This window comes from Anarrhichthys ocellatus, unplaced genomic scaffold (assembly GCF_004355925.1).
Source record: "Anarrhichthys ocellatus isolate YVR2014 unplaced genomic scaffold, GSC_Weel_1.0 scaffold5, whole genome shotgun sequence".
In the NCBI taxonomy this organism is placed as follows: domain Eukaryota; kingdom Metazoa; phylum Chordata; class Actinopteri; order Perciformes; family Anarhichadidae; genus Anarrhichthys; species Anarrhichthys ocellatus.
This window is the reverse complement of record NW_022280035.1, coordinates 11,893,916-11,904,255: the sequence shown is the minus strand read 5'-3', so window position 1 is coordinate 11,904,255 and position 10,340 is coordinate 11,893,916. Positions and strand designations below refer to the sequence as shown.

General features: G+C 43.1%; 2 protein-coding genes across 3 annotated transcripts in view; both read left to right on the top strand.

Moving 5' to 3' along the window:
- Nucleotides 1–4,530, top strand: part of larp4aa (La ribonucleoprotein 4Aa) — an 11,590-nt gene extending 7,060 nt beyond the window's left edge. For both annotated transcript variants that reach the window (XM_031845548.1, XM_031845547.1), the window contains 6 exons: nucleotides 425–640; nucleotides 749–803; nucleotides 912–1,070; nucleotides 1,178–1,317; nucleotides 1,431–1,668; nucleotides 2,012–4,530. In XM_031845548.1, the coding sequence (XP_031701408.1) occupies nucleotides 425–640; nucleotides 749–803; nucleotides 912–1,070; nucleotides 1,178–1,317; nucleotides 1,431–1,668; nucleotides 2,012–2,404 (1,201 nt within the window). In that variant the 3' untranslated portion in view covers nucleotides 2,405–4,530. The remainder of the gene's footprint in view (nucleotides 1–424; nucleotides 641–748; nucleotides 804–911; nucleotides 1,071–1,177; nucleotides 1,318–1,430; nucleotides 1,669–2,011) is intronic.
- Nucleotides 4,531–5,748: 1,218 nt separating this feature from the next.
- On the top strand, nucleotides 5,749–9,861 carry asb8 (ankyrin repeat and SOCS box containing 8). The gene is made up of 4 exons (XM_031845228.1): nucleotides 5,749–5,966; nucleotides 6,904–7,080; nucleotides 7,173–7,277; nucleotides 7,950–9,861. The coding sequence occupies exons 2-4, from the start codon at nucleotides 6,952–6,954 to the stop codon at nucleotides 8,583–8,585; spliced, it is 870 nt and encodes a 289-aa protein (XP_031701088.1). The 5' UTR covers nucleotides 5,749–5,966; nucleotides 6,904–6,951; the 3' UTR covers nucleotides 8,586–9,861.
- Nucleotides 9,862–10,340: the final 479 nt, after the last annotated feature.

Sequence of the window (10,340 nt, the reverse complement as noted above, 5' to 3'; positions counted from 1 at the left end):
AGATGTTTCAGCGGCCGTCTAAAAAGTTTTTGATGGACGCAAAACACATAGCACTTATTACGGTCCGTTCCCATTCCCAACTCTTAACCACTGTGATTAGTTTTCTATGTGATAGAATTAATGTCTTAACACGAGCTCCAATTGTAGTGCCATACAGTGGTTTAACTTTAAATTAGATCTGCTGAGCTGTAAGAGCTGCTGAACATTTTTCATTAAGGCGTTAAGATATTAATAACAGTCACACATATTTAAGTATTCCTGGACATTAATAAATGTACTTTAAGGACAATGTCACAATGTCCTGTTAGGTTTTGAACACTCTGGTTGCAAACTGGAAAGGAAACACTGGTCACCAGTATGCCTTACGTGTGTTTTTAGCTTGATGTTGACCGTGATCTCAATCACCTTTTCCCCTCTGCGACAGAAACCACGTGAAGCCCCAGGTGAGGACGGGTGAGGTGACCTCAGCGACTATAACTCCCGTCCCCTTGGAGAGTTTGACTGGACTGCGCAGTCCGCAGCCCCCACCTCCTGTCGCCACCACCCCAGTCCAAACAGCCTCCGACCTGAGCTCAGCATTTTCACATCTCTCCTCCTCTACGGATCCCAGTGACGACAGCGGCATGGCTGGACGTGGAAGGTAAAGCTGTTTTAGCTGACTGTAATGGCTGCTGTTGATTGGCTATGACTTGATCAGTGACACTTAGCGGTTGAGTCGCTGTTGAAAGATCACTTGTTTGCATTTCAGACGGAGCACAACCTACAGAGGAACACGGAGGAGGCGAGAAGACGACCGGATTGCTGTAAATACCAATTTTCATGTTGTCTTTAAACTCTTGTGTTGTATTTAAGGAATGAACCAGCTCGTGATCTTTCCGTTTCGTTGGCTCCATTTCAATTTCCTTTCTCAGAGGCCTGTTCCGCTGGCAGAGGTCAAGGTTTCTCCGCCCAAGTTTGACTTGGCTGCTACCAATTTCCCACCTCTTCCTGGCTGCGTGGTCAGTACACAGGGAGAGCCAGTGCTGGAAAACCGAATGTCAGATGTTGTACGCGGTTTGTACAGGGACAAGGTAAGATGAGTTTCGAACAGTTTCTAAATCTCTTTGATAAACTGCACTGAGAGCATTGAGGGGGAACTTTGTAGGTGTGATGTTCATGCCTCCTTTCTTTTTTATAGACTGAACAAGCCAATAAAGAAGCCACTGTGAGTCCAGCTTCAGGACAACCACCAGTCGCAGAGGAGGCTGTGGCTGTATCGAGCCCAGCCCTGACAGCAGCGAAACCTGCTACACTACCAGTTGGACCTTCAGCTCCTGGGTACGACTGTCTCGACAATTACAATTTAATCAGGATGTTTGGTGCTTGAACTCTAACACCTGTATTAAAACCTAAAACGGTAACTTGAATGTCTGAAACTCTTGTTCTGACAGTGTCACTCGTCAGGAGAGGAGAGTTGAACGGGCAGAGCCTCCAGCTCCAAAAGCGGCTCCGCGCACACCTGTTCAGACTACCGTGAACCCGCCGCCCACCACCACACAACCTGTGCCTAGCTCCAGGCCTCAGCCCTCTGCTGCTGCTGCTGCTGCTGCTGCCGCCGCTGTCGCCTCCACGCCAGCGACTCCCAGCCTGCCGGCCCCTGCTACAGCCACTACTCCCACCCCCGCACAGGTGAGAATCTGGTTCTTTGTAATGACGGCCTGCACTTGAGCATAGTTGTCTTCCTGATGATGAGATCTTTTTGCGCATAGAGGGAAGTGAGGTAGTGGACTGACTGGCTTTGGTTCTTTCCCTCCTCTCTACCTGTCGCTCTTCTTCAGTGTCTGTCTTTGCTCTCTTTCTGACCTTTCCCACCAAACGTCCAGGATGTCTACTCCTACCCCAATGAGCGTTGAGATTATGAGATCTGAGGGTTTGACGAGGAAAATCATAAAATCAATGTATAAATGCGAGTCTGTGTTACATCCTTTTTTAAATTATTTTCATATTGTGCCTTCTCCCTGCCTTGGTTCAGGAGCCACGTAAGCTCAGCTATGCCGAGGTGTGCCAACGGCCACCCAAGGACCCTCCGCCTGCGGCCCCGGCCCCGGCTTCCACGGGCACCGCGTCAGGCCAGCCGTTACGTGAGTTGCGTGTGAACAAGGCCGAGGAGCCGGGCTCCAGCGCTGGTTCTGGAGACAAGCAAGAGAGAGGCCACGACAGGGAGGGGGGATGGGAGTGCAAGGAGAGCCGACCGACACGTGAGCGTGACTCTCAAGGCTACTACCGCAGCAACGGCCCCAGAGGCGCCGGGGGCCTCAAGTTCCGGGACCAGAGGCGCCCGCCACCGGCCCGACGCAGCTCCCCGCAGGGAGGCTACAGGCACACTGGCAAAGAGCAGAACATCCCACCAGTGTCGCCAAAGTAAAAACTTGATATGAATGGAAAAAAAAAAAATATATATATATATATAATTATATAAAAATTAATAACATAAAAGCAACAACATTATGGTAGCCGCCTTCCTCCTCCTCCCCCCCCCCCCCCCTCCCCGGGACTTGTCCAAAGAAAACCTTTTAAAAATGACAATGAGACCGGGACGTCCTGGACCAATGGGCAAATTGACACATGAAGAACTTTGATGAGTGATTTGAAAAGGAAACAAAAATCTTGCTTTGGCCTCCAGCATTATGCTTAAAAATAATTTAAGTGCGGTTTATCTGGAGGCAGTCTCATTTTGGCTCTGCTAGGGAGAGGTAGGATGCTGGGCCGTGTAATCGGCCCGCTACCTTTTTTCTTTTTTTCATTTCAAAGAATAGATGTCTGCAAGAACAATATGCACTAAGAAGAAAATAACATGCATATATGTCATGTACATATACAAAGATATCACTAACACGCAATGAGACATCCGTTTGTTTTTTTCTTGTGTGCTTAGGTTTGCAAGTATGACTGAAGGGTTGACTGATGTCTGTGTATGCATTGATTGTTTAGCAACTTGATTGAAGTGCTACAGTGTGCTGTTGCATTGATGTAATGAAATGGATAATTTTTACAGCAGAGACTCTGAACCATTGTCCTGAAACCGGACGGTGTGGTCCTCTGATGTATATTAATGAAATGTGTTCTCTGGTGGTATTTTGATCCTGGTTCTTAATTGGCTTAAAATTCATCAATCGAATATCACTGTTGATGTACGCCGCAGTCAGACGCGTGGTTTAGTTTGAACCTGAAATCCACTTCGGGTCGCCCACTGGCCCCGTTGGCCACGGTCAACCTGCTAGCCTGGTCCAAAGTTTTTCACGTTAAGTTTTATCTCCATTTATCTGAACTGTGTCGGGTCTAACCACTCTGATGGCTTCAGAACACTGTCATGTTTATCAGTCAGGTTCTCTGTTTACATGTTTGATTTGGTTGTAGAGTGATGTTTTCCAAGAGGGAGAGAAAAAAGAAAAAGGGTTAATAATAACATTAGACTGTTCAGTGCACCTGGTAGCTTAGGTGAGGTTTGGCTTTTCTACATCACAGGATATCCAGGTTAAGCTTATATCTGTGAATCGTTCTTAACAATGGCTTAGTGTCAAACATAGACTGAGTGCGGTTAGCTGAGGATGATAGCGACGTGATATTTGGCAGCCAAGTCGTTGGTATAAAGAAAATTGGAACATTTTCCCGTGCTATGTGCCAGCTGTCTACGAACATAGTGTGCTAGAATAAAGTTTTGATTTTTATTCACAAGGTCTGCTAAATGATGTAGTCTTGGGGAAACTTTTGGCCCAGTGAAACTGGATTTTGAAGAAGCTGTAGAGGTGTAGTTGCCTATGCTATGTTGTGATAACCCTTCACTAGGAAATGTGTGTGGGAGAATGTAATTGTTCTAGTGCTCAATTGACGGAGGGAGGCTTTTGACAGCAGGTATCCACCAGATTGTTTTGTGCTTTTAGGTTGAGTTTTCTGCTTTGTTTTTTTCTTTCCTTTTTTTAATTTTTGAAAAAACAGATTGACTTAGAATTTGAAGTTTGACTCACTATGTATTGCTTTTTAATTTTTATTTATTTAAATTCTGATGCACAACGCTTTTCTCCCAATCTTGGTAGGCTGGTTTCCCCAAAGTTGTGTGAAATCGCATTGGCAAAATAAAATCATGCACATGACATTTATAAACCGTCTGTCAGCTGAGCGAGAATACTTGATGCATTGACTTTGGGTTTAGTGATGCAGGAAGACGAGTAACCAATCACTGGGGCTGTTTCTTTTTCATTAATGAGTACGAGCAGCTAGTGATTTAGTATAATTAAATAAATGCACTAACTTGTTTTTAAAGAGAATCTTACTCATGATTAAAGTGAAATAATTTTAGAATATGGTTGATGTTAACAGGCTTGCAAATACCTTCAGAACCCCCCCTCCCCTTCCCTCCATATGTTTGGGTTATTTTCTATTAATTCGAGTTGGGGTGGCAAAAGAAAATATAGTAATGGATCAACCAAGTGTTTGAGACACAATCCTAGAACTGTATGAATAGTCACCAAAAATAAATTATTTTGATTTGGCTTTCCAGTGTCGCACTTCTTTCTGCTGTCTTGTGTTTAGTACGTGCACATCAATGGTTGAGTTTCATACCAATTAATCAGCAGTGGAGTCTGTTACAAGTATTTGAAGACATTTGTTCTACAGATCCAGGCCTTCTGGATTCAAAGATGTCTTCAGTGCACTACTACTCCCCCTTTAAAGTGTTGCTATCCCTTATGTGGATAATGGATTAAATAAAGCAAAATGTAGCTTTGCATCTAAAATTAAAAAGAACCAGTTGGGGTTGGGCCTCAGTTTTATACCTGACCCCAACACATCAATAATTTGGTCTATAAGATGTAAGGCAATACTGAAAGTCCACAGTAGTGATATCAAACTGCTTGTTCTGTCCAACCAACTGTCCCAGGCCATAAGATATCGAGTTTATTCTCACATGAGACGATTAATAGCAGCAGAGGCTGGGAGTACAAAATGTTTTGTTTTGCTTAAACAGTTTATCAAAAGTGCTAACAATCAAGACTCACAAATTGATTAATCAACTAATAATTGAGCTCCAATTTGATCAGCTTTAATTCTTCAAACCCTCTGACTCATACCTACAGTGTCAAATGCAGAGGCACAATGAAGGTCTGGATCTTGAATGGATTAATCAATTGACAGAAAATTGATTAATCATTCAGTTGTCAAAATAATTTTGTAAAAAAAACGTTCAACTGCCAAAAAAAGCTAATTAAAAGTGAGGATTTTCTGCTGTAATGTGTACATTTACTATCTCTGAATTTAATTTCTGACGTGTTGTGTCCATATAGTCTTAACCGAAATTTAAAACTAGACTTTAAGTAAAAATATGAACGTGTACAGTGTGTTTGTGGCTTGTTGCTGTGGTGGTTCACCAGAGACTGCCTGGACCTTAACATGGTCATGAACTGGAGACATTCAAGGCATGTCTGTGGACGTCTGCTGCGGTGCAGCCACACAAGCCTATTTTGGGAAAGGCAGTGCTCTTGGTAGACGTGCCTTCCTGTCAGACATCGTAAAATCTGGTATTCAAAGAAAATGTCAAGTTCAGAATCAGCTTTATTGGCCATGTAGGTATAAACATTTAACAGCTATATACAATATAAGTATAAATATATCCCAAAAAAGTGTATATATATATAATAAAGTTATGTGAAGTTATCGCAGAGTAAACCCACTATCGGCTCAGTCCGGTGTTAATATAATGTGTGTAACTGTTCCGATGCGAGGGTCCTGGGGCAGAGGACGTCGGATGTAGATTGTAAACTTGTGATTTTGGTCTATACAAAATGACTAGAATATGATTTAATTGAATACAAAGGACACGCTCGAGGCAGAGGGCGTGGCCGCGAGCGCTGACGCTTTGTGTTTAGGTCGAACAGCGCAGCAAACAGTCTGTACGGTAATCTGTGAGACCTTCACACTGAGGACCAGGAACGGTACGTTTAGTAAACCTCATCGGTCATTCGTCGACGGTTGATACGATGATTATTTAAAAGCTCGTTCACAAGCATTTGCAGTGAATGTCACGCGATTTTTTTCTCTCCCCAAGTGTCGGTCGTTCTTCGCATCTCGACGCTAACGTTAGCTCGTTAGCTAAGCTAACTCGATGCTAGCTGCCGGGTGAAAATGTAGCTCTTTTTGTAGGTTTTTTAATTTACTCTAAACCAGCCCGTTAGCGTCAAGCAGCTCTGGTGATTTACAAAATACAAGTACTCTGTTATTTTTTTAGATGCACCACTTGGTGTAAAACGTGCATAACTGTTGTTTTGTTGTTGCATTTAGTTGTGGAGTGCTTGTGAAGTGAGCTAACGTTAGCTGACAGTGACAGTCATATGTTTACGTGTAATGCTAGGTACTTACGGGAAGCCCAAAGGGCCATTAAACGCCTCTAATTTCACCCAAAGAACGGTCAAAATGTGCCAATTTATCAAACGTTTGTGTTAATTTTTTTTTTTTTAAAGTAATCATTCGTGACTGTCATCATGCATGACATTTTTATCTTAAAATCAACAAGCAAGTAACTCGAAATCACGATCAGTAGCATTGACTTTATGACTTTTTAAAAGGTTGTATTAATAACAAACTCCCAAATATAACAAAAATGTCGCTGGACCCACCAGTATAACGTATAACTCGTCATAGCAGACCTAATCATGTACTGTCAGTCATTTTACATGACATTAACTAGCTACAGTATGTACATATTTTTGTTCACAATAAAACACTTTGCCACAGATATCTCTATAAGGGAAAGTCATAAGTCAAAAGAAATAAATAGATAAAAGTGAATTTTATTTTTAAATTGTTAGTTTGCTCTGTTATGGCCCAGGGATCTCCATTGTGTCTTACAACTTGTTTAAAAATGTGTTTCAGTGTGCCCGAGTGTCACCCCGGCCTGGGTGCCATGGTCCTCCGTTACACATGAGCTCTACTATGTGGTACATCATGCAAAGCATTCAAAGTAAATACTCCTTGTCTGAGCGGCTCATCCGCACCATCGCAGCCATTCGCTCATTCCCACACGATAACGTGGAGGATCTCATTCGTAAGGTAGGCCTCCTCTTCTCGTCCAACTTTAAACACATAGTATCTTGTAGTGTCATCAGTTATATTGACATTGTTTACCTCCCGTGTGCCCTAAGGGAGCTGATGTGAACCGGATGCATGGCACACTGAAGCCCCTGCACTGTGCCTGTATGGTCGCTGATGCTGACTGTGTAGAGCTGCTGTTGGAGAAGGGCGCAGAGGTATGACATGGATGACTCCTACACACTCAACCATTCCCCACAGCACACTACTGATTTTTGGATTTAATTCTTCCTTCCAGACAGCTACTGTATGAGTAATGAGTAATCCATCACATTGAATACAGATGCAGGTCTGAGCATGAGCGCATTTTATAACTCTTCCCCGTTGGTGTGTTCAAGAACGCTTCGACATTTGAAATTGAATAGCGAGTTGCTAAAAACGCATTAATGCACAAATAAAAAAACAGAAGACAAACAGTAAACAAACATGGAACTAATGTAATGAGATAATTACAATTTAATTGTCATGAACAATAAAAGGTTACTCATGCTCATTGCATTTCTGTCCGTGTTTCCTGGCTGCCTCTTCTCTCCTGGCTCTGTTTGTGTTGGTGTTTTAAGCAGCGCTACAACACTTTGGAATTGTTTTTGCCCGTCTGTGTGTTATTTTGGTGCCCAACTACCACACCCTCTGATCTATATTCCACTTCAGCTGCCCTTTGCACTGTGTGCCGCGGCACATACTTGGACCAAAATGTCAAGTGCACAGTTCATGCGCCTGGGACATAACACTTTGTGCTGCTCACAGTGCTTGCACCATTTGAAATATGGCCCAACGTTTTGTTAACTCCTTATCAGAACATTTCTCTTTTCATGACGTTTCCTCATCAGGTGAATGCTTTGGATGGCTATAACCGAACAGCACTGCACTATGCAGCAGAGAAGGACGAGGGCTGCGTGGAGCTGCTGTTGGAGTACGGGGCCCTGCCAAACGCCCTGGACGGCAACAAGGACACTCCACTTCACTGGGCCGCCTTCAAAGATAACCCAGAGTGTGTGAGGGCCCTGCTGGAGAGTGGGGCCTGTCCCAATGCCAGGGACTACAACAATGACACGCCTTTGAGCTGGGCAGCAATGAAGGGCAACCTGGAGAGCGTCAAAGTGCTATTAGACTACGGAGCCCAGGTCCACGTGACCAACCTGAAGGGCCAGACACCTATCTCCCGACTGGTGGCCCTGTTGGCCCGGGGCCTGGGCACTGAGCAGGAGGAGGAGTGCTTGGACCTGCTGTGCCGGGCGGCGGGGCGGTTTGAGATCCGACGGGCCGATGGCACCCTTCCCAGGGAGCTGAGTAAGGATCCCCAGCTGCTGGCGAGGCTGACCAACATGGTGGCTCAGGCTCCCACGCTTCGCTCTCTGGCACGCTGTGCTGTTCGTCAGAGTCTCGGAGTCCAGTTCCTCCCCACTGCTGTAAAAGAACTTCCTTTACCAGAGACGATCAAAGACTATTTACTGCTGAGAGACTGAGGTGATGTAACCATCAGGGAGCTCTCAGGCCTCACTGGCTGATAATTGGACAGCTCATCACGCAGCATTTATTTGGCAAAGAAGTGTCTCCATTGAATTATAGGATAGTGTCTGACAGTGGCCCTCATTTATCAAACCCTGCAAATTTATGCCCCATGAGAGATGTACAGACCAGTCCAAGTCTTTTTTATTTTGTATTATCTAGTCCTTGAACAACATCTAAATAAGCAGTCTGAAGTCTGATCAGTTTCCAGCTGTTCACAAAGAGCCAGTCCGTCTTTGACATTTTAAGTAGGCTTATTATATTATTTTTTTTGTATGCAAAATGTACAATAAGTATAAAGTAAGCTACATTTTAATGCTTAAAAGTAATGTCATGGTTTGTCACAGAGCATGAGGAAACTCTTAAATGTTGAGTTTGGTGGTAAAATTAGTCTATCCTCATTGTAAGATTAGATTTAAATGTGTAATAGATTTATGAATAGCGGCTAATGTCTAATGATGCAGGCTGTCCGGTGCTTCTGTCAGAGGATGCAGTTCCTGAAGTAGAGCTCGGGAACAGATTTTCACGTATATGGTAGTTGGAGTGGCCATCGTTCTCTCAATGACGTCCCAGTGAACTTGCAATGCAATACTCTTTGCAGTACCAAGGAAAAATGAAAAGTAAAACAAAAAAAACACTTTAATCAGGACAGAAAAGGTTGTGCCAGAAGGGAACAGTTGTATTTGTTATGTAGACGCAACACAATGTTGCAGAATATTATCATTGGTTTCACAAAATGTGCCGGGCACACTAATCTTGCCTTCGTCTAGCCCTCTGAACATGCCTGCTTACACATGTGATTTACCATTTATTTGGGCTTTATTTTAATGAAGGATGCCGTTGCCAAGAAGAAATCAAATGTTTTTTTACAATGGATCTTTTCAGTCTTAACTTTCTACGGTTTTGGTTTTCACAGGAGCTCGCTGGTCTAACATTTTGCTGCATATGTTTGAAAAGTACTTTTTTTTTTTTTTTAGTTTAAATTCAATGTTTAAATGTAGAAACATGAAATGGAATGATTACTAAGTTTTTGTCCTTTAAAGATTCACTAAATGAGCTTGGAAGATGCGTTTACGTTTGTTATGCCATCTGTCTGAAATCTAACAATTTCTGTGCTTGGTTTTGTTTTCTTCTTCTGCCGCTGTAAGAGTTAACGCCTAAAGTAACGTCTCGTGTACTCCTGCAAAGGTGCTTTTTTTTCTTTGTCAATGAAAGTAAATGCCTTTTATATTCTATTTTCTCCTCTCTATTGTTCTTCACAGAATATTTAAACTCATGGAGTTGTTTAAACGGACAGCTGTAACACATTTACCAAATCATGATTAAACACGGCTCCGAAAGCTCAGCTGCAGTGTGCTATGAAACCCTACTGGAACACTCTGCCGTGTCATGTTCATATTTTTTTTTTTTGTCTCTAATCAGATGGAGGTTTAATTTGCATAGTCCTTTTTCACAGCAGACATTTTGACTGCAGCAGGACATAGCGGGAAAAGCCCAGGTGTTACTGAAAACATGAACAATGGCTCCATTATATTCAAGTGTCCCAATAAGTAACCGTCATTGTGACAGTGAACCAGTACATGCACAAACGGCAGGACGCTGAAACCAAACCTAAATGGAGTTCAGCAGCCATCGTGAATTTAGCTATTTACCTCTGTGGTTCTCCGGCACCTTTAATAAACTGAAGTTAACACTCTCTCTTCAATACCAAA

Excerpts from the sequence above, each read along its gene's own strand:
- asb8 (XM_031845228.1), top strand. The coding sequence starts at position 6,952 with ATGAGCTCTACTATGTGGTACATCATGCAAAGCATTCAAAGTAAATAC. Across the intron at positions 7,081-7,172 it reads TGGAGGATCTCATTCGTAAG|GGAGCTGATGTGAACCGGAT; the intron begins GTAGGCCTCCTC and ends GTGTGCCCTAAG. Across the intron at positions 7,278-7,949 it reads TGTTGGAGAAGGGCGCAGAG|GTGAATGCTTTGGATGGCTA; the intron begins GTATGACATGGA and ends TTTCCTCATCAG.